We start from the raw sequence: 23,432 nt of genomic DNA, 5'->3' as shown, positions 1-23,432 counted from the left end.
TTTTGTTATCAGATGTTCAAATTATTCGCTGTTCCCAGCATTCTCAACCACCGCCTGGAGTTTGAATTATTCTTTCAGATGAAGCAATAATATACTAATATTGGTGGTCAGAGCGTATGTTTGGAGTCCTTTGAACCTGGTGTTAAATTCTGGTTTTAGCACTGTTGAGTTTGGGCAAGTTACATGATCTTTCAAAAACCTCAGTTTCTTTATGTGTGAAACAGAGATAAGATGAATATAAATGAACTTTAAATGAGATGTAATTTGTGTACCTGCCTCCTGAGAAACCTATATAGGTTTCACAGATCAAGAAGCAACAGTTAGAATTGAACATGGAACAACGGACTTGTTCAAAATTGGGAAAGGAGATTCAAGATCGTATATTGTCACCCTGCTTATTTAATATCTATGCAGAGTACATCACATGAAATGCTGTACTGGATGAAGCACAAGCTGGAATCAAGATTGACGGGAGAAATATCAATAACCTCAGATATGCAGATGACAGGACCCTTATGGCAGAAAGTGAAGAAGAACTATAGAGCCTCTTGATAAAGATCAAAGAGGAGAGTGAAAAAGCTGGCTTAAAACTCAACATTCAAAAAGCAGATCATGGCATCTGGTCCCATTATGTCATGGTATATAGGTGGGGATACAATGGAAACAGTGACAGACTTTATTTTATTGCACTCCAAAATCACCGCAGATGGTGACTGCAGCCATGAAATTAAAAGACGCTTGCTCCTTGGAAGAAAAGCTATGACAAACCTAGGCAGCATATTAAAAAGCAGAGACATTACCCTGCCGGCAAGGGTTCATATAGTCAAAACTATGGTTTTTCCAGTAGTCATGTATGGATGTGAGAGTTGGACCGTAAAAAGACTGAGCACTGAAGAACTGATGCTTTTGAACTGTGGTGTTGGAGAAAACTCTTGAAAGCCCCTTGGACTGCAAGGAGATCAAACCAGATTCCAAAGAAAATCAAATCATGAATATTCTTTGGAAGGACTGATGCTGAAGCTGAAGCTCCAATACTTTGGCCAAGTGATGCAAATAAATGACTAATTGGAAAAGACCCTGATGCTGGGAAAGACTGAAGTGAGGAGGAGAAGGGGAAAACAGAGGATGAGATGCTTGGATGGCATCACCAACTCAATGGACAGGAGTTTGAGCAAGCTTCACAAGATGGTGAAGGACAGGGCAGCCTGGCATGCTGCAGTCCATGGGATCGCAAAGAGTCAGATATGACTGAGCTACTGAACAACAACAATTTGTGTAAAACACCTAACATCTCCTGTTCGTCTTGTGCTTATCAGGTGATGAATCAATAATAGACATCTGGGTTAGGAATGGACCTATACTGACAGCCAAGTGGGTTACACAACTCAGATTTCTGATGGGTACTAAATGGATGTGAAGGAGGAGACAATTCATTCAACCAGTTAGGAGTCAGGAGGCCCAGCTGACAATTGTGGTCAGGACCTTTCTTACCAATATAGTTGTCTATTAGGCTAGGCCATTCCTGTAGACTATCATTACATTATGGAGTGTATTTCCCAAAGAAATGATAAGCTTTCATAAAAAATGAAATTCACTGAATTGATATGCTATCAGAAACACAAAGTTTTAAAATAAATGCAATCCTTTGAGGATTGCTAAGTGGTCTGCCATTTTACTTTTTGTATGACCTTGGACAATTCCTTTTACCTCTTTTTATGTTTTTTTTTTTTTTTTTCCCCTCTTCTTTTAACCTGCAAAAAATTTAAAGGAGTCAGAGCATGGAATTTCAACATCTTTTCAGCTTCCAAAGGTCTATCACTGTTTTTCCTTCCAATATCAGCTACCTAAAGGGAACAATCAACTTGGAATCAGATAGCAAGTGTTACCACTTCCTCACTTAACCTGACAAATCACTTACAACTTGCTTAGCCTTGGTTTTCCCCTTGTTATATGGACAATATCATCTCTAAGAGTGAGCATGAAGTTCAACAGAGGTAACATACTTGAAAGCATTTTTGTAAATGCCGACATGCTAGCTTTGTCTTTTTTTATCTAAGTTGAGCTTTATGTGGCCCCAACCACCCTGAGATCTACACAGCCCTAAATAGCTCAATACAGGGAATCTCCACCCCCTGCCCCTACCTCTGGAGACAGTCAGCCTGCTGAGTGCCAGGGCCATGTATGCCAGGCATGTATGCCTTCTCAGGGGTCCCTCGATATGCCTTCCAAATAGCAGACAGCTTTGCCTCCCAGCTGCCCTCCCACCCTTCTTCCTCCTGTTGCTCCTTCTCAGAGCCATCTGGAACAGAAGGAGGTAAAACAAGCTCACCATTTGCCAGAAGCCAAATGCCAGTGCAAAGTGAGCCTCGGGGTGGGGGTGGGGGGGGGGAGGGGGGAAAGGCCCAGGGAAGGAGAGTGGGGAATCTTGGAGCCAACTCATGTCTCTGCCACTACAGAGAGTCACTGAGGATGCCTGTGTTTGAGTGGGGCCTTGAGGTTTCTTAGGAAAGCAGCTTCTTCTCCAGCAGAACATTCTGTCCTGCCAAGGCTATCTCAGGGCCCTGAATTGTGTACAAATGGTTGGCAAATGCAGTTATCATTCAGCAGTCGCTTACCACATTGCAGAGGCGCTGGGTCCACTGAGGCAGTGGTTTGCACCTGTCATTCATGCCCAGTACAGAGCAGGGGTCTTGTTGGACACTCTTGTCCTGAGCTGTGGGCCCAAGATCCTTACAGTGCCTTAGCTCCTCTCTTCACCCTCAATGTCAGTGCTAAGAAACTTCAGCTCTTTTTATCAAAGCACCTTAGCACCTTTCCTAGATAGGCAGCTTGCTTTGAAAGGCATCCCTTCAAACTGGAAAAAGTAGCCACTAAAAGCTCTGTCTATAGTTGAGGAACAGAAGAATCTAGTATGCAAATCATAATTGTGGTAAACTAAATATCTTGAAAAACCCTCCGTTACAAATTTCTTACTGAATCCACAGTTCAGGTTGCAAAACAAATCCCCAGGAGTCAGCAATGAAGAGGAAACTGAAAATCAAACAGGTAAACAAGCTCAGGCTCAAAATGTATAAAACGACAGTGGACAGCCCTGCAGGAAGAGTCATGAATACACAAGCGAGAGAGAAATTTCAACACACTTTCTCAATCATTGATAGACTGAGCAGATAAAACTTGGCAAGAATATAGAACATTTCCATAACACAGCTAACAAGCTTGAGCTTATGGACATAAGAAATAGTAAAAATACATTCATTTTAAGCATACATAGAAGCCCGTTGGGAATGTTTAGAAGTTAAATGGAGTGGCCTGGTACTGGAATTTTGAGCTCCTATGAAAAGTGATTTCTGCCAGGGAGACCCACCTCAGTTCTATCCTGGGTCATGTAAATATCCCACTGTTGACAAACAGGGATGCATCTGAAGAAAATGAACACTTGAGACTGGAAACAACTGCATGTAGACTTGAAACAGTTCAGGAATTCGTTGCTACCTTGTAAACTGGTCTGCGCTCTTGAACTGTTGATAGATACTTAGCCCTTGACCTGTCCCAGTGAAAACAGCCTGACCATCCCACCCACTTCTTTCTCTCTGGCTACTCTGCTTCCATTTAACCAGAGATATTTCTAGGAGAATACTTTTTCAATGTCTTTGTTCTTTCAAGATGGGATGACAACACTCCAAGGTGCTTTTCCTTCTCGTGGACCCAGACACTGGCATGTAACTCTAGATACCAATTCTGACAACCAGACGTTTCAGGAGGCACCAGATGCTGAGGGTAAATCTTGAAAAAAACCTCTTGGCATCCAAGTAGGGGATTTCTTTCTCAGAATAACCACACAAACATGCCTGTGTTCTCATCCAGAAGCACCCCCACTGTTCTCGGCTCAATAGCGGTTGTTTGTCCGATGGTAGGGGTACCTGGCCTGTGACTCCTTAATCCCAAGTCTGAAGGCATTGATACAAACTGCAGAAACTATGGCCTCTGTGAGTGGAGAGGAAACCATCTTCAATTCCAAGTAGATACAAACAATCCTCCATGAGGGCTGTACCCATGTCTCAGCCTTAATGTGGGATCCACGCCACTATTTGGTGAAAGACCACTGGCCACTTGGTGGAAAGGTAACTGGGCACAGATCCTAAGGTTGACAGTTTCCATGAAAACTTCTTCTCATGCGGACAAATTCTCTCCTTCCATTCGGCGGTGAGGCCTGGGGTTTCTGCAGGAGAGAGGGGCCCTTGGCACTACATCTGCAAGACCCCTCTCTGTCAGCCTTGCCCTGGGTCCAACTCTCCATCAGGTCCATTTCTGAAAGTCTTTTCAACAGTGATTTAGCAACCCCACTAGTAGCCAGATGGTCTAGGTTCCCGGTGGGATTTAGGTCCTGAAAAGATGAACTCTTCCAGAGACATCTGAGAGGAGCTGGCACTGGCTCGGGCAGGAGGATGTTTGCCTTGGCTGCAGAGAGACCACTTTGGAGTTCCCGGCTCCGGTCCTCCCTTCCATCTCAGAAGCCTCTCAGCTCGACTACCCATGTGGAGAAAGTTTCCTGCGGGGGCTTTTCTGCAGGGAAGCCTCTGCGGGAGGTTGTTCTGTGGCATCGGCTGTGCGGTGGGGTGGGGTCCAAACAAGGATGGGCCAGTCCCCCCCACGTTCACACCTGGGAAGACAAAGCGTCCAGAGCTTATCTCGGCATGCTGGGCAGGAATGAGGCTGCCCATGGTTCCCCGGGACTCCATCTATCCCTGCCACTTGTCCTCTCTGTCTGAGGGTCTGCTCTGGACACCCAGGCCTTTCTGATGGCTGCTGGGAAGCCAAGGGCTGTAAAGCAGGTTCTGAACCTCCTTTTATGCCCCCTCTCCCTGCTCCAGACTGTGTGCTGCCTAGGCCTGAAGGCTTGTCACACTGATCTCCTCATCCCTGCCCCCACCTGCTCTGAGGCTGTCTCTGGTGCTCTGGTTCTAGCTCTTCCGGCTGCCTCATCAGACCTCCAGAACACTAGTTTAGTTGCCCATTTAAGGCACAAGCAGTTTTCTTTACAGAGATCATGCTCACTCAAGAGACGAAGGTGGAAGTCCAGGACAGGCTTGGAGGGTCCAAGGAGGACAGAGGCGTGTGTGAGCTTCTCTGGCAGCAGCTCCCTCTGCACTTGTGTCTCCCCATCAGAGGGACAGAGTAAGCCTGACAAGGAGGGCCAGGAGACAGGGCGCCTGGGAGCAGGCATCTGGCTAAAGCCCAACAGCTTGAAAGAGCGCCTGACCAGAAACAGGGTCAGAGGGCAAGCAGGGAGATACTGAGATGGACACGGAGACAGCACAAGTGTTGGACAGGGATAAAGGCAGGCAAAGCCTTCCCAAATATAGGCTGATTAGACAGGAGACCTAAAGGTGCCTCCTCCTCCACGGAGGCCTCTAGAGAATGCCAGAGGTAGGTCACTAGTACAGGTTTTGAAAGGGAGGGCTAACGCTGGAATGGGACCATGTGTAGAGAAAGCAGACTCCCTGACATCATGCTGAATTTCTAGCATCTTCCTCAGGAGAGGCAGCCTGGAGTGGTGCAAAGATCTTGGATTCAGCCAGATAGGCAGAGGTGACAGGCTGCTTGGAGGCACAAACTCAGCTCCCTCTTCCTCTAATCCATCCCTCAGATCCCAACAAGGACAAAGCAAACTGTGCTGTAGCCCAGCTTGCTCGCTCCTGCTCCTCCCTGCCCTCACCTCCTTTAGAGTAAGCAGACACAGCAAAACTGGATCAGAACCCGATGCTAAACTGTATTGAGTTCACACAAAAAAAAAAAAAAAAAAGGAGAAAACCCAACTAAAAGCCACAATAGAAACAGTCTCCAGGCTTCCAGGATCTCCCTTTCAGACTCCCCATCTGCTCCCGCTCCACAGGGGCCACCCAGCTGAGCCCTGCTGTCAGGGGAGGGCCCTGGCCCCCTCACAATCTGCCATCTCTGACATCACTTGGATCTCATTTCTTCTGGAGCTGCCAGGGGCCCTGGAGCTACCCTGCTGCCTGTGGGCAGGGGACCAGGGGCCCGGGGATGGCCTCGGCACCTGGGCTGGGGCTGGGGAGCATTGAGGGGCGGAGGAAATGGATTCTGGGTTGTTGGGCATCCAGGCCGAATCTCAATTTTCAATTTTTCCATGCATGCCTCCTCCCCTGGCTGCCAAGCCCTCCCGTTTCCTGCCATCTGTGCCGGGCGTCTCCGGGGAGCCCCTCTCCTTTCTGGTTTGCTAATCACTGCCTATGGACACTGGGAAGAGGCTGGTCTCTGTGCTCCTGGCACCTGGGTAGCTGTTCCCCAGGGCCCATCTGACTTCCTCTCTGTGCAGAAGGGCTGTGCTTTGGCCTCCCTTGGGCGGCCCACAGACTCGGACCCTCAACAAACGAGAAATAGGTGGCGCTGACCCCTGATGACTGCATTACAGACCGGGGTGCACCAGCCTTGACTCATGGAGTGAGCTACCTGCTCCCCGTCAGGCCCAGTGCAGCCTGGTGGTGAAGAACGTTGGCTGTGGAGTCAGAGAGACCCGGGTCTCTTCCCGGCTCCAGCACTCACTCGCTGTGTCAGTGCACCTCTCTGGGGCTCACTGTCCCCGTCTGTAATGTGAGCGGCTGGGCTACACGATTTCTCACATGGCCCTAACACCCCCAAGTCAAGGGTGACTCTGTTGACTCGCATTTTCCCGGCTGTGCCTCTGCCCTGTAACCTAGAGTCTGCTATGACTGGTACCTGGAAGCAGTCTTGTGTGAGGCAGCTGGAAGGGCAGAGAGTGCTGACCTGGGTGCTGGGAGGGTCCCCTGGGTCTGACCCCAAGACCCTGATCTCATTAACATGCCTGGACCAGCTGAGCAAACCAGCTGGGAGGCGACGAGACTGGCTGCTTCCAAAGTGATTTAAACGCTTTGTTCCCTGAGTCTCCACAGCAAGGACAAAGGCAAGCACTCAAGGCATTATATTGAACGCTCTCTGCTCACCCATGTGTTCATCCATTCTCTCTACCATTTGGCCTTAATGCAGCAGTGAAACATCGTAAGGAGTCACTGGAATTCTGGGTTCCGATCCTAGCTCTGTTGCTTGTGAGCTGGTTAATGCTAGGGAAATTACCCACTCTCTCTGGGCCTTGGTTTTGTCATCTCTAATGTGGGGATAGTATGGTACCTGGCTCTCAGAGCATACGAAGTATCTAGCACTGGCGAAGTCTTCAATAAACGGTGGCTGTGATCATTAAGTTGAATACATTGTTTACAGCCTCGTGGGAGACAGACAATAGCCTAATGCCTGCCCATTTCTTAAAGTGTACATGTGTCCCAGGAAGACAAGCTCCCTGGCTCCAAGGGTCAGGAAGACATCTTCAACAGGAATTTGGGTTTAGTTCTTTAGCACAAATCTCTTATCCTTCCTCAAAAAACAAAAACAAACCAACAAAAAAAAACAGTGAAGTTTATTTATGGAAATTTGAAAGAGCCTCAGATATTCGAGTCAGTTAAAGCCTGGTCTTGAAGCGAGTTGCCCAGGCTTTGGTGTGAAGGCTGTCATTTGCCATTTTGGAATGGAGGCTCAGCTGGTGGTTCTTGGGAGGAGGAGGAGGGAGAAAGCCACTTCTCATTCTTCATCCTTCCCTCCCGACACATGCCAGATCCTGACTCACTCCCCTTACCCATGCCCAGGGCAAAGGAACATTTCCTTTGCCTGTTTCTGGCAGTTTCCAGCCTTGCCAAAGGCTGTCCCTGTCACCACTCGTGCCCACAAACCGTGACCTCCCTGGCCTGCCTGTCCCTTCAGGATGCTGCTGAGCTTGCTGACTGAGGATGCCGATTTATTGCTTCCCATTAGCCAGACTTCTGACAGCCTCTAGGCACCCTGGCCTGACATAGCCCACACGCCAGCTTGGAAAGGTCAGGTCTCCAGAGAGTCAGTCAGCCAGAGGCTTTTTGAGACAGGCTTGTCACAGTAACCCCACCGAGGCGCCGTCAGGTGACACACGGCCTTATTTATTTTGCTTAATTGGACAGCCTGAAAATTTCTGTTTGCCTTTTTGGAACACATTTGGATGTTCCTATCTGCCCACTCTTATCTTCAGAGACCATAAATGATGCCCTCCAAAATGCCTGTGCACCGACTGCCCCTGGGGCTCCATGTACACAACCCCGGGGATGACCTCTCTCATCCCCACCTCCTGTACAGGGTTGGCACAGACCATGCACTTGGCACAGGAGGGCATGAGGCAGCCCTGATTCTACCAGTGCCTGCCACAGTGAGTGACCTTGAGTACATTAGTTATTTAATCAGCTTGCTTATCTAAAATAGGAAAAATGGCTGTCCTACATAGGTCTCATGATTTCAGGATTACGTGAGGTTGCCTTCTAAAGGGACAAATTCATGAAAGTATAAGTTAAAGATCTACTATAAGATGTATCAGGAAGAATGTATTAGAAATAGTTTTGGACACAAATTATTTCAGGTGTGGGTCTCATTGCCCACTCAGGCTGGAAACTCCAGACCTTCCTGAAAAGGGACAGCACAGTATCACTCCAGCCCCAAGTCCCTGACTTCTCATCTGGGGCCTAACTGACACTGACATCAGGGGGTCTGGGGGCAGGGCTGGCAGTCCCCATGAGGACCTGGCTGAGATGCAGGCATGGTGCCAAGGACTGGGAGCGGCAGGGTCCTGGCTGCTGCCCAGAGTCCACAGCTCAGAGCAGATCTGGGAGGGCAACCTCTGGGTGGGACAAAAGGTAGCAGCTACCCCCTTCCTCTGAGTATGAATGAAAAACAGCCCTGGATCTGAAGTATAAAGTGAGCCTTTCTCCTCCCCTCTGACTCTGAGTGGCACCTGGGGGAGTGTGGCTGATGCACGAGGGACCCTTCCCCAGAGTGTGAATGCTTCTCTCTGTGCGGGAAGCCACAACCTCCCTGTTCCTTGAGGCTGATCCAGAGTCACCCTCTAGTAACAACAGCCATGTTGCTGTTTAGTTGCTCTGTCATGTCTGACTCTTTGCGAACCCATGGACTGGAGCCCATCAGGCTCCTCCACCTATGGAATTCTCCAGGCAAGAATACTGGAGTGGGTTGCCCTTTCCTTCTCCAGAGGATCTTTCCAACCCAGGGATTGACCCCACATCTCCTGCATTGGCAGGTAGATTTTTTACTGCTGAGCCACGTGGGAAGCCCAACAAGAGTCATGCGCTATAAAAAAAACAAAACAAAAAAACACGTGCACAATACACCAGTCTGGAGAGCACTTTCTCGGTTTTCATCTCACTTGATTCCTGACCCCCAGCCAAGTAGACAGCACAGGACTTTTTGCTGTCTATTTACATGAATGCGAACTAGACACTAGATTGATTGTTAAGGAATTTGCCAAAGGTCATATGGCTCAGAATCAAATCCAAGGTCTTCTGACTCAAATCCCTGTGCTGGAAAGAGAGCTGGTATACCCTCAACTGGCACAGTGGACAGTTCCAACTGGCTTGTGTCAGAGCTGCTGAGGGAGTGGGGTCCACACAGCTAACACAGCGCACACAGTCCACACAGCTAGGCCTGAGTGAACCTTGCAATAACAGTATAAGAATTCCTAGGAGCCAGTGGAAAGTCCAATGAGTGAGGGTAGAGCCAGGGGTCCTTCCCACTACCAGAAGGGGGTCCTCTTTTTTCCTCTTAATCATCTGTCCAAACAGCAATTGTGTGGAGAGTTTGAGGGATGAAAGGGCTCACAAGTACAATAACTGAGGGGTCTGGGGTCCAGGGCTGCCCATTTGGGCTGACATGTGAGCCCAAGGGAAGATCCTGGAGGAGACAGCACAGGACTAAAACCTGCAGTCCTGGCCAGCTTGGGTCCCTGAGAGGTGAGGAGGTGTCCCCCTGCTCCCAGGGAATGAGCTCAGCAATGGATGGACCTGGTATCTCACCCTCCTGGCCCTACCCTCTCACAAAGATTCAGCTCAGCCATCAACTAGATGCATGATCTCAGGCAAGTCCTCTGACTCCCTGAGCCTTAGTTTTCTCAACAGATATAATCAGAGCATCTAGCTCCCAGGGTCATAATAGGGAGGATGAGACAAGATCGCAGCACTCCACAAATCAGAGGGAAGGGGATGTTTGGGATCTTGCATCTTACACTAGATTCTGCATTTCCTGACTCAACTGGCAGCCTCCTTTAACCTGGATCATGAAGCATGTGCAGACCTCACCCCACAAACAGTATCTGCCGCTGCTGTCATGGGGAAGGTCGCTGACACCCTGCAGTCCCGCACCTCCCAGCTCACCTGTCCTGCTTTCTCCACCCAGCGCAGCTGTTTCAGCATCCCATGCTACACAAGCCACATTTTGTTTTTAACTCCCACGTACTGCTCCCCTTCTTTTTCTGAATCATGTTTCCTTGCCTGTTCCTCTAACCCCCTCCAACTCCAGAGTTGTGCTTTATCTCCAGTGAGATTAATGCTTCCTGATAAGACCAGCTAATCTGCTGCTGCTCCTCTTTTGCCGAGATGGAGAAGATTAGAGGCAAAGGGTTAGGCTGCCTCCCTTTCAAGGGCACTCAGGACTTTAATAAGGGAATTGCATCCTGCTTTCCCATCTGATGCTCTGGGACAGGGGTCCCCATCGTTTCTGGTGAGGATCCGCCTTCACTACTTCCAGATAATAAGGCCCCTGACTGGGGGCGTCATGGGAATGGGGGAGGGGTGTCGGTTCTGGTCTCCACAGGGAGACTGAGAACGTGGCCGCCAGCTGCTGAGGGGCACTGGGCCTGGTGGGACACTGCACCTCACGCTCATCTGGCTCCTGGGACGCAAGAGCAAAGTGCCTGAAGGAGGCATCTTGATGACCAGTGAGGGCCACGCTCAAAGCTATGCTGCACGTGCTGCCCTGAACAAGGGGGGCAATCGCCCTACTCGGCCTGGCTAGGACCATCACCTCCAGAAGTCCCAGAGTTCAGGCTATGAGTTGATGATGCAGGTGGAGCTGTGCTAGGACACGGCTTCCATGTCCCAGCTCCTTGGGCATGGGACATGGCATTCAGCTGAATGCCACTCTGCAGCAGGCAACGTGACAGGCAGGCCTCAGTGTTTACTGAACCCCACTCCTGGTGTGCAGAAGACCACAGGGAAACAGGGGGAGCGGCATACACGTGCCCTGGGTTGAGGAGCAGGGAATCTCACGGGACGATGCAGCTCAAAATGACACAGAAGCACGGTGGAGTTCAACTGCTCGTGTGTCAAGCGACTGCTGGAGTGTCGGGAGTTGGAGAGATTTGTGGAATTAGCACTAGGTTTTACATGAAAGGCTAATTTTCCAGAGACACATGATTTTTTGAAAGGGACACAGACTATTTGAGGTTAGAAAAAGGGCTCCTTTATTTTGATCAAATGTTTAACACCTGTTATGGGCCAAGCACTATTCACAGAGAAATAAAATGTATATAATACCTGCTTTAATGGGGCTTACAGTCTTGTAGATAAATCAGAAGTTACATAAACATATAAATACTGGCTTATTAACGGTAACAACTAAAAGAGTAGTGTGTTATTCAAGAGAACAGGACAACCCTAATATAAACTATGAACTCAGGGTTGCCTCTCTGAGGTAACGGCTGAGACCTGAATGAGGAGTAGGAATTTGCTAGAAAAGGGTAGGTGTGTAGAGCATTTCAGACAGAGAGCAGCACATGGAGAAGTTCTGAATCAGGATGAAGCTAGTTTCTCTGAAGAAATGAAAAAAGGTTGAAGAGGCTTAAGAACAGACATTCAGAGTGGGAAGAGATTTGCAAATTTCATCCTGGGATTGTAAAGGGAAGCCATTAAAGGGTTTAAGCAAGAAAGCAACAGTATTTACATTTCTAAAATGTCACTTGACTATCATATGGGGGATAGGCTGGAACATATGGGGGAGGGCAAGAACAGAAGTGGCAAGTTTGGTCAGAAATCCTCTGTCGGAGCAAGTGATAGGGGATGGTGACATGTCCTACACTGGAAGAGGTGGGCATAGAAAGTGGTGGCTGGATTAGTTATCTGCGGGATGGGATCAGCAGGATTTGATAATGGAATGAATGTCAGGGGAAATATCTACAGTGACAAACGGATTTTCAGCTGAAGCAACCCAGGGACTGAAGGTGTTACTAAGATGGGAAAGAATGGCAGAGGTGCAGCTTTTGGGTGGGAGCTATAGCGGAGATCGAGAGCACAGGTTTGGATACGCTGAGCTTGAGATTTCTTCCAGCCAGCCAAGTGGACACTGTGTAGACACATACGCCTGTACTGCAGGTGACTCTGTCCCAGAGGCCATCTGGTGCCCTTGGGATGGATGAAATAACTATCCATCCAGTACAGAATGAGAAGTGTCCCAGTGAACTGCACTTTGAGGTCAGATAGAGGAACAGCCAGAAAAACAGCAGGAGGGCTAAATGATGGAAGTGACTCAAGACACAGGAAAGCTGTCATGCGGAATATTGATGAAAAGGTAAGTGTCCGCTGGATCTGGAAATATGGAAAGCCCAGACGAGCTGAGCAAGCGCAAATTTGGAACTGAGAGAAACCAGCTTGGAATAAACTGAAACGGTAACAGAGGTGGGTGGGGATAGTCAAACCCTCAGTAATGTTGGCTCTGCGGGAGGAGGAGAGAGACAGGCAGGAGCTGTCTCCTGAAGGTGAGGTGTAAGCTCCCAGCTCCTCAAGCTGCACCCAGGCCAAGGCTCTCCAAGCCCTACACTGTCAGCCCTAAGCTGACCACAGCTGACCCTTACAGCTCTAGAAGACACCACACCTAGGCGGGGAGGGAGCGGGAAGGGCCTTCAGCCGCTGCCGGCTCTCCCCCTGACCTCAGCTTTGCCTGCATCTTTGGCACATGAACCCCACTCCTTACTCTTGGGTATTGTACTCGAGCATTCAAAACTTCCATCATGGGGTGGGGGGAGGGATGGATTGGGAGTCTGAGATTAGCAGATGCAAACTATCACACATACAACAGATAAACAAAAAGGGCCTACCGTGCTGTACAGGAACTGCGCTCTATCCTGTGATAAACCGTAACAGAAAAGAATGTGTGTGTGTGTGTGTGTGTACACATATATGTACTTGTGCTTAGTCCTCCAAGTCATGTCTGACTCTTTGTGACCCCATGGGCTGTAGCCTGCCAGTCTCCTCTGTCCATGGGATTCTCTAGACAAGAATACGGGGGTGGGTTGCCATGCCCAGCTCCAGGGGATCTTCCCAACCCAGGGATTGAACCCAGTCTCCCGCATTGCTGGTGGATTCTTTATGGGCTGAGCCCCCCCAAATAACAGATCAGATCAGATCAGTTGCTCAGTCGTGTCCAACTCTTTGTGACCCCATGAATCACAGCATGCCAGGCCTCCCTGTCCATATGTAGGCTGAATCACTCCATTGTACAGCAGAAATTGGCACAACACTGTAAGTCAACTATATCAATAAATTAGAAAATAAAACAAACCCTGTTCTATCATAAAGGTCTTAAGTCTCTACTGAAAAGCTCCTGTATGCCCAAGAGGCACTGAAAGGGTATGAAGAGCTTCCTCATACTCCTTTGGTTAAGAAGATCTGATCTCAAGCTTCCCTTTTCTAGATCTACTCTTCCAGGCCTTCCCAGCAGACCCTTTCTGACCTTATCGCCCACTGTTCTTCACCTTGAAAGCTCCTCTACTGCCTCTGTGCGCCCCCTTATATTTGCTTACTCCATGTATTTGCTGGTTTTGCCCTTTAGAACTAGCCCCTCCTCCTTGCCTGGCTGAATCTCACCAGTCCCTTGCATCCAGCTTGAGTCTTTACATATCGAGAATACCTGGCCTGGTCCCTTTCTCTGGCATTTCTCCTATATTACTTGGGAGCACTGGCCTTTTCTGCCTGTGCCCCTACTTACCTCCTGCACTGAGGAACACTGAAGCTGCCTGCTTATTCCTTTGTTTTCTTTGCTGGCACTGGTACATCAGAGGCAGTTGGTAAAATAAACATTTGTTTATTGATGGGTTGATTGAGAAAATCCAGTGGTTCTTCCTCCCTGAAGGATGAAGCCTTGCAGCAGTCTTGGCAGGGCTGCAGGAGCAGGTTCATTAGGGCCAAATGAGAAAGAAATGGGGGCCACAAGCATTAATAGCCTGCTTCCTACAGAATCACTAGAGGGAGTTTCAAGTCACTTGAGTTAAAGTTCAAATTAAGCTCTGGCCATCCTGACCATCAGCTACTTCAAATGCTCTTGTAGAAGCCTTTTCTTTCTTGGAAATGTGGAGAAATTTAAACCATGAAAGCTCATGTTTTCTTTAAACCTATAGATAAATTTTCTTGGCATTTTAAGTTGCAGGTTTCCTCTGGCATAGTCCCTTTTAAATGTTGAAAAAGGCAGTTTTATAACCTATAGTCTCTCATCATACCATACTTCATGTAACAAGAGCATTACACAGGGGGGAGAATTCAGCCTGTGGTGTTTTCTCCACTCAAGGTACTGGCTAAAATGGACATAATAACTAATAGGCTGCAGTGACTTTCATGCAATATGGGTTTCTATCAGAAAGTTTACATTGGCCAAGTTTTCAGGGCTCAAACATTTCGTGGAAATTGGTTCAATCAAATCCAGGCTCCAAAGAGGCCTTAAACACACACAGCCATTATTGCAGCCACAAAGACAGGAGGCCCCTGGACACAAATCTAAAATAATATGTTTTATGATTTCTTGGGGACTATTTTTGTCCCCCGCCAACAACAACATGAAAAGCAAGAATCTTAAAATACTGAAAGTGGTAGTTTAAAGGCAGAACTTTTTTTCCCCTCCAAATCCCAAAGGCAAGAACTCAGCAAGGAAGGGTCAGGGAGAATGTGTCCCTCTGAGCAGGCACCAACTCACACCCTAAAGTGGGTTCCCATGTAGACACATCTCATAGAGTCAAGGAAGTTCAACTACCATGTCTGTTTATACCTCACCTTGGCTTCTCCTGAGGTGGAATATATTCTCTTTTATGAAAGAATGATTTATTTACTTTCAGATTACTAATTTACAGGAGATGTGAGGCAGCAGAGACTCTTGGCTGTGCAGTCTTGGGAAAAATAAGACTTTCGGCTCAGTCCCACCTCGTGTCTCCCAGAGTGGCCCCAGGCTGCAATTACTGCCCCCAACCAATGCTGCACACTGCCGTTAGGGCCAGGCCAAGAGAACAAACGTGAGGGTGCCCTTGCCCTGTCTGGGGCTTTCTCTGATTTAGCTGGAAATAATGAGTTTCTTAAAAAAAAAAATCTTTAAAAGACACACATGTTCAGATATAATAATTCTTTTGAGGGGCTGTATGTTTGTAAATGGCATGTGTGTTAGTTGCTCAGTTGTGTCCGACTCTTTGAGACTGTAGCCCACCAGGCTCCTCTGTCCATGTGATTCTTCAGGCAAGAATACTGGAGTAGGTAGCCATTTCCTTCTCCAGGGGATCTTCCCAACCCAGGGACTGAACTAGGATCTCTTGAATTGCAGGCAGATTCTTTACCATCTGAGCCACCAGAATTCACCCCAAATAAGATTTCCCCTATTTCTCACATCCAGCTGCCTTCCAGAAAGACAAGATACACTCCGGGTGCAGAGACGGAGTAAACCGGGCTGTCACATATCTTCCCTAGGAAGGAGCTTTCTCCAGAATTGTATTTTTATGATTAGAGAGGAAAGTTCAGACTCTCTGGGGTGGGGAAAAGGGTGGGAGTGGAAGCCGGGAGAGACAAAGCAACCTGTCAGAATTCCTTTTAGCACCTATGACTAGTGTTAACTTACATGCTCCCAAAGTGCAATAAAAAGCCTGCAAACTGCTGTTAAAAAGATAGTTTGACCTTTTAAAATGGAAACTCTCCCACCTTATATCCATATTCAAAAGATGAACCTTGGGAACTCTGGAGTTTTAGATTACTAATGAAATGAGGCTGACTTTTCAGAAGAGGGTTTCCCTACGGGCTGCAAGCTAATTAGGGTGTTTAGACCTACATTGTAACAGCAGGCAAAATGCAGGCCCCAAACCTTTTAGCCATTGTAGTTGCCAACTGTGTAGAGTGTACTTCTGAAAGGAGTCTGGCAGGGAGTTATGAAAATTTAGTTAATAAAAAAGTCCTGGACGCGACTGTCAGCAGCCTGCGGTTCCGGGGCAGGCTGTCGGCCCCTGGCGGCAGAGGAGTCGCCGCGATCCCGGGTCTCCACCGCAGCTGCGGAGCCAGGCGCGCGCCGAGCGGCGCTGCTGAAAGAAGTTGGAGAGCTCCCATCTCTCGGACAGAATTCGGCGGTGGGCGCTGGGGAATCCCTCCCAGCGCCGGAGAATAAAGTTTTGGAGTAAGTAAAGACCCTAGACCGACATGAGACCCATACTTTCACTGAGCAAAGACACGTATCGCACCACGCCAATCAGAGGCTGCTCGCACAAGGCCATCAGCCTCGCTCCGCTGGGACGCGCCCGGAGCCTTCCCACTCCCACCACCTCCAGTACTCTTCAGGAGGGCGCTGAGCCAGAGAGGTGGCTGTCGGGTGTGCGGTTCCGGATGGAAACGCCTCCAGGCTTTCCGGTTCGGGGTACAAGAACTCGAAGTCAACAGTCGAAGGAACAAGGGCAGACCAAGTCCAGGCTGGACGCCTGGGACCTTCCTCTCCAAACCGGCTCGGGTTTCTCCAAAGCACGCGCGGTACAGCCCACGCGCCCCCAGCACTCCACTACTCTCTACAGGTCCCCCCAAACTCTTCCCCAGAAGCCCTGCAAACCACAGACGGCGCCCCAAAACTCCCAGGGCACTAGCCAGCCACCCCCACCTCCGTCTCTTGAACCCTCCTCAGAGCGTTCTTCCCGCCCCGCACCGTGCTCCTAGCATTCATAGGGAATCAGAAGCAAACTACGAGAAAATGCCTTCGCGAGGAGCCTCCCTACACACATCAGCCCTGTCACTGAGACAAAAGCGTAGGGAGGAGGGAGATGGAAAAGGAGGCGGGAGGAAGGTTTATAAAAAGGATGGGGAGAGCAGTAAGAAGGAGCTGGGGAGGAGGGTCGGGGTGGGGAGAGACCCTGCCACGAAGCCCGCTCCTACTCCGCGCGGCCGGTCGCTTACATGCCCAGGTCGCTGTAGGTGTTGAAGAACTCCATCTGGTTGCACGCCTGGATCCAGCCCACCACCCAGGTCTCGTGGCGGGGGATGGGGGGCATGACCACGCGGGCTGAAGCTTTGAAGTAGGGGGTCTTGTAGCGCAGGACGATGGGCGAGGTCTCCTCGATGCGCGTGGGGCACTGGTCGATGGTGGCGCACACATCGTACACGACGATGTTCTCGCGCCGGATCCGCGCCTTGCAGGTAATGCTTTGGATACAGCCCATCCTGCCGCCCGGCGCCGGCGCGGCGCGGCGTGGGGCAGCGCCGGGGACCGCGCGGGCAGCCGGGGGCGCCCGTCACACCGGCATGGCGACGCGCCGCCCGCTCTGGGTCCGGCTCAGCTCGCGCCCAAGAGCGGGGAGCCGCCGCCGGGCATCCTCCGAGGCAGCCCCCTCCTCTCGCCGCCTTGCGGGGTCCCGGCTGCCCCGACGCCCGCCCGCCCCCGCCCACGCCCGCCCCCTCTCTCCCGCAGGGCGCGCGGAGAGCGTGCGCTCCTAGAAGGCAGCGGGCGCCCCCGCCAGCTCCAGGGCCCTAGCGGAGGGCAGGGAGGGGAGCGGCGCTGCGAGGAGTGGTGCCCACCCCGGGCCGGAGCCCCCCGCCCCTCGCCGGAGAGGAGGAGGCGGCAGCGGTGGCGGCATGGAGCCGGGGGAGGGCGGCGGCGGCGGCAGCGCCCGGTCTGTCTGCCTCCGCGGCGGCAGCGGCAGCAGCCGCCGCCGCCGCCGCCGCCGCCGCCGCTGCATGAACCTCTGCACCGCGGCGGCCCCCCGCGTGCAGCGCACCCAGCGGCGGGCGAGCGGGCGGCCTGAGCAGCAGGCGGAGGCAGCCGTGGCAGCGGCGGAGACCTGCTCTCCCGCCGGCCCCGCCCCGCAGCTGGGCCGCTGCGACACTCCTCTGCCGGGCCGCCGCGGGCTCGGGGCCGCAAGGGGCTGTGACCCAGGGTGGAAGGCCCCACGGGCAGGGCAGTCCGGGACGAGATCCGCGGAGGAAGCTGGCTGAACGCCATGAGTTTTGTCCCTCTCCGGCTGCCGTTCGGGTCGGGGTTGGGGGGGTACTGTGTAAGGGTGGGGGTGTTTAAAGGGCCGCCAGCGCCGGGGTGGGGCCCGACACGTGGGTCTCGGGAGGGGCGGGGCTGCAGTGGGTGGTTCTCTAGGGGTGGGCTTGGGGGTTGCGGGGACCCCTTCTGGGGTGAGTGGGTGGGACCGAGAAGGGCGGGGCGCTGTCCAGAGTCTGGGTGGGAACCCGGCAGTGAACCTATGGGGCAGCCTAAGGGTTAGGGGAGCAGCTATATCTGAGATTGGCCCGTCATTTATAAGGTAGTTTGTTAAGAATTAGGCTTGAGCTCCCCTAGTATTTTACCCTGAAGAAGGCCGAAGTCTGGGCTCCAGTATGGTGCTAAATGCAGTGAATTTACGTCTTTCCCTGACTGGGTTTGCCCTGGAAGCTTTTCTTTGCACCACTCTACATGGTGAGGGTATCCAGAGAATTCATCCGTGCCCTAACACGCCAAGAGTTTTGGTTGAAGTTCGAACTCAGCTTCACTCATCATCTGTCTTCATCCAAATCTTTTCCTTCTTAGAAAACCGACTTTCAGCAAACCCCTACCCACTGGGAGATTAGAGCAGTAGTGAACGTACCCTAAACGCTGCATTTTGAATGTAGCTGTGTCCCAAGACGGGTTATGCCTTGCGTTACAGACTGGCTGCATTAGAATGCTTAGCAGCCTTCTTGAGGTTACCCAAGGTAACCTGTGACCTGTTAAGTACAAGGAGAACTTGAGAACATTTTTGGAACCGGGCTGGATTTAAATAGTAACTGCTTAATGATACAAGTCCAGGGCCATTTGTAGTAATCCATCTGTCCTGTAGAAATCCTGGATCTCAGGGACCTGTTGTTTCCTTCACTTGTGCTTTGGTGACTGGCCCGCAGTAGCTGCACAGCAGTTTCTGTGAGTGAATGAATGAGTGAACAAAAAACAGCATCGCAGTAACTGTTTAGTGGAGACTGCCACCACAGATGTTGGACATTGTGTACAGTGTGATGCCCTGTGTCTGATATTGTGCTCTAAAATACCAAACAGGGGAAAAAAAAAAAAAAAAAAAGCAAATGATTTTACTGGGCATTTTTTTCCCATTTGTATTTTTAAAGCCAGTACCTTCTTTTTAAGTACTTCTTCCATGGTCATTGAGCATTTGTTGGATCCAGTGTCCAAGTATGAAATATTCTGACTTAGGCTGCACAGGACGCTGGTTAGAGTTAGTCTTTAGCTAAGGACAGATGTGATGAGTAATTTAAAAGTCAGTTGAGATCTAAAAGTACCCTATCCTTATTTTAACTTTCCTGGCACCTTGATTCAGTTTAGAGTTAACAAAAAATGTAGTTTTTGCCCTTTGATAACATGCTTCTCTCATTTTACCATGTAACCACCAATCTCAATCGCTGGTCCTTCCATTCAGCAAACACTGACTGCGTGGCAGGAGCCAAGCATCGTGCTAAATACTAGGATTCAAAGACAAGAGCTTGTGGATCACAGGAGAAGATAACTTTGTTACCACGTTCTTGCTGTGAACTGTGACACGTGCTTTAATAGCATGTTTTCAGGGCCACAGGAGCCCAGATAGAGGAGCCACTGAGAGATTCACACGTGGCTTTCCTGAAGCAGTGGCATTTGAATTGAATCTACAAGGTCTGGTAGAAATTCGCTAAGAGTACAGGAGTGAAAAGGCCGGGCAGCACAAGAATTGGATAAATACAAAAATGCATAGAGGTATGAAAGAACACCGCATAATTAGGAAAATAAACAGCTCACAGTCAATGCAATTCTCAAAGTGTTATGTGTAGACCCATGGACATCAGACTCACGGGCCAGGAACCAGTTATTGATGGAACCATATTTTTATCTTCAGTGGAAACTAATGAATGCAAGATTTGCATTTTGAGAAAAATTACTCTCTATCAACTTGGGGGATAGAGGAAGGACAGGTTAGAGGCACTGTGTCAGAATATTGTGATGCCAGATGATTTGGGTCTGAGCTAGGGCAGTGCCAGGGGACTGGAGAGGCCCAATTGCTTTTGAGAGTCATTTAAGAGGTAACATCGATTTACTTGGTAATTGATTAGATGTTAAGAGAAGAGTCTGGCCAGTTCTAAGTTTTCCAGCTTCAGCAATTAAATACATGTGATCCTAATAGCCAAAACAAGGTGACAAGTGGAAGCAGATTGAGGTTGTGTGTTGTCATGTTAAGTTTGAGGTATTTTGGGGAGGGGGCCAGATTGAAGTTTCAGTGGTTATTAAGTTACAGGAAATAGACTAAGGGAAAAGCATTCAGTTGGGGGAATTTAGTTATCTATGTTGATTTGTCAGGCTGCAATTTTGTGGATAAATATTATTCTTTGTCTTCTGGTAATACATACTGAGCCTTTATAAACAGGGAAGGGCAATAGTAGTCTTCTCCAAATTATAAGAAAATCGTATAATAGAGAATATATCTTATTTTTCCAATTTAAAATGAGAACGTATTATATCCAGTAGAGTGCCAATAAAATAAAATTCATTATTCACAGACGTGGACCCCTGACATTCTCAAAGGGTTCATCCATGACCTTACCAGAATCATGAATATCACCATGACTTATAATTTCCACTATAAAAAGCAGTAAAGTGTAACTGAAAAATGTAAGGGATCTTTTTTAGACTCTTAATGGTTCTATAAATATGGGGCCAAGGTAATTTCTAAAGCTTCTTAAATAAATTTTGCCATTAAAATAAACTCTTTACTTCATTACATCTGTACCTTATTAACTCCATATTTCTCTGACTCTGCAAAGGAAAAAAAGTTAATCACAGGGTGAGAATTACTACATAGATGCCAATGAGAAAAGAAGAGGTAAGCTGTGCTGGGGCACAAATGCCAGGTGTGGGGTGTGATCCATTCACTAGTAAATGGCTGGCAAGTACACTCTGGCCTCCTAGCAGACCATTCAAATTTGTGTCTCAGCAAAGTATCTAACTACAGGGATGTTTCAGGTCACTCAGTAGAGACTATTTTCGTTCATTAACACTCAGTCTGCAAAGAGCAATGGGCTGCTGCATGTAGCTCAAACCAGAGTCCTCAGAAGTGTGACGATGCCTCTGTGCTGCTCTTGTAAGTTTCTCTTTCTCTCTTGGTGAAGTCTCCCCTGCCTCTGTGAGCATCATGTACCTGCCTCTATTAGCATCTTTCCTGCTGTTTCATGGTTGTTTGCTCACTCTTGTCTCCCTCAGCAGGCTGTACACTTCTCAAGGGGATGTGTCGTCTGCCCTGTTGCCCAGCCTAGTGCCTGGCACCTAGGAGCTGCTCCATAAATGTTTGAATCACTAAATTTATTTTTTTAATCTGATAAAATACTATTTCCCATAACTTAACTATGAGCACTGTCTCTTTACTTACATTAAGCGTATATTTTTATATATTTTTAATTAATTTTATTTATTTATTTTTGGCTATGCTGGATCTTCGTTGCTACATGAGGGCTTTTCAGTAGTTGCGGTGTGTGGGCTTCTCATTGTGGTGGCTTCTTTTGTGGAGCACGGTTCCAGCGCGTCAGGCTCAGTAGTTGTGTCTCAGTAGTTTTGGTGCATGAGCTTTGTTGCTCCATGGCATGTGGGATCTTCCTGGACCAGGATTTGAACCCGTACCTTTGGCACTGGCAGGCGGATTCTTTACCACTGAGCCATCAGGAAGCCCAATGAGCATATATTTTTTAATCTACTTCTTTCTGCATGGCACCTCTTTGTCCCCCACCCACTTTGTCTCTCTCTCTAGCATCCCTGCTGCTGCTGCTGCTGCTAAGTTGCTTCAGTCATGTCAGACTCTGTGCGACCCTATAGACAGCAGCCCACCAGGCTCCCCTGTCCCTGGGATTCTCCAGGCAAGAACACTGGAGTGGGTTGCCATTTCCTTCTCCAATGAATGAAAGTGAAAAGTGAAAGTGAAGACGCTCAGTCGTGTCCGACTCTTAGCGACCCCATGGACTGCAGCCTACCAGGCTCCTCCATCCATGGGATTTTCCAGGCAAGAGTACTGGAGTGGGGTGTCATTGCCTTCTTCGATTAGCATCCCTACTTGATGTCAAATTGACATCCTTTGTCTTGAGCACTATTATCTCCTCTCAAAGGTTATCAGTTCTGAACACCAAGAAATGGAAAAGCTTTAATGACAGGACCTCGGAGACAATCATTCCTTGTGAATAACTTCATTCGAGTTTATTCTCAGGGCACACACAATTCCTCCTTTGTACTTCATGCTTCTGATGTTCTTGTGCATGACAGAGCCTCTCAGTTCCCCGAGTGAGAGCCCTAGCGCGCACTCTCCAGGACGCTGGCCTCTGTATCCCCTTTACAACCGCCTCCCTCAGCCTCCAGTGACCCCACACTCCATGTTTCTAGAAGCTGGTCAATCTCTGACTTTATTTTTCCTATCAGTTGACTCATTACTCAATTTGTTAAGTGAGCTTTTTGGAAACTCTGGGTCACAAAGGCCTATTTTCTAGTTGATCTTGGTAAGAGTTTTCAGAGACTGTAACAGACCACCAAAAATTGTTGAGGAATTACCCCTGGAATTTCTTAAAAGGGAGATAATTTCTATTTGATTTAGATGGTCCAAAGGCAAGCAAGGGGTTAACTGAATCCTCAAGGTCTTAGAGAATATGATTAAAGAAACGACTCTTGGCGGGCGGTGTGGGGGTGGGGGGCGGTGGGTAAAGCTCTCCTACCGCCACTTCAAGTCAGAGTAACCAGTTTCCTTTCCAGGCTCGGCTAAGAAGCCTTACAGGAAATAGGAAGTGGACCCTGGCAATGGACTCAGGCTGCTTTGCTGAATGCGTTCAGTCCAAGGTGCAGCAGCTTCTTCAAGTGGCCAATATTCATCAAGTTTTTCTAGTAGCCTCACATTACAATAGGCTGCAGAGACTACCAAGGATGGCCTAGTTGGTGAGCTGTCTTGTTGAATGTCACTTGTGCCTGTCTTTGCCACAAAATCCTTTTCTCAGTCCTTATATGCAGGGCTTGATGCTCTTCTTCTTTTTTAAATACACACAGCATGTGCTTTAAAAAAAAAAAAATTTATTTATTTGGCTGCACTGGATCTTAGTTGCAGCATGTGGAATCTAGTTTCCTGACAAGGGATTGAACCTGGGCCCCCTGCATTGGGAATACAGAGTCTTAGCCACTCGACAACTAAGGATATCCCTTGAAGGCTTTCTTTTAATTCTAGGATTCTGCAAATCCCAGTTCTCTTGGCTTCTTTGACTCCTCTTGCTTCCTGCCTTCCCCCAGGGTAT

General features: G+C 49.0%; 1 protein-coding gene and 1 long non-coding RNA gene across 4 annotated transcripts in view; one reads left to right on the top strand and one right to left on the bottom strand.

Annotated features, from left to right (window-relative positions):
- The window catches only part of FAM78B (family with sequence similarity 78 member B), a 105,745-nt gene extending 88,211 nt beyond the window's left edge, over positions 1–17,534 (bottom strand). For 2 of the 3 annotated variants that reach the window (XM_027526897.1, XM_027526886.1), the window contains exon 1: positions 17,076–17,525. In XM_027526897.1, coding sequence (XP_027382698.1) covers positions 17,076–17,338 — 263 coding nt within the window. In that variant the 5' untranslated portion in view covers positions 17,339–17,525. Of the gene's footprint in view, positions 1–2,924; positions 4,661–13,881; positions 14,055–17,075 lie in introns of those variants that run through there. The other variant, XM_027526906.1, reaches the window with a different exon arrangement.
- Positions 17,064–23,432, top strand: part of LOC113883293 — a 43,310-nt gene continuing 36,941 nt past the window's right edge. Inside the window, exon 1 of the long non-coding RNA XR_003508616.1 lies at positions 17,064–17,144. This is a non-coding gene — a long non-coding RNA (uncharacterized LOC113883293). The remainder of the gene's footprint in view (positions 17,145–23,432) is intronic.

Source organism: Bos indicus x Bos taurus, chromosome 3 (genome assembly GCF_003369695.1).
Source record: "Bos indicus x Bos taurus breed Angus x Brahman F1 hybrid chromosome 3, Bos_hybrid_MaternalHap_v2.0, whole genome shotgun sequence".
In the NCBI taxonomy this organism is placed as follows: Eukaryota; Metazoa; Chordata; class Mammalia; order Artiodactyla; family Bovidae; genus Bos; species Bos indicus x Bos taurus.
This window is presented reverse-complemented; position numbering and strand designations above follow the sequence as displayed.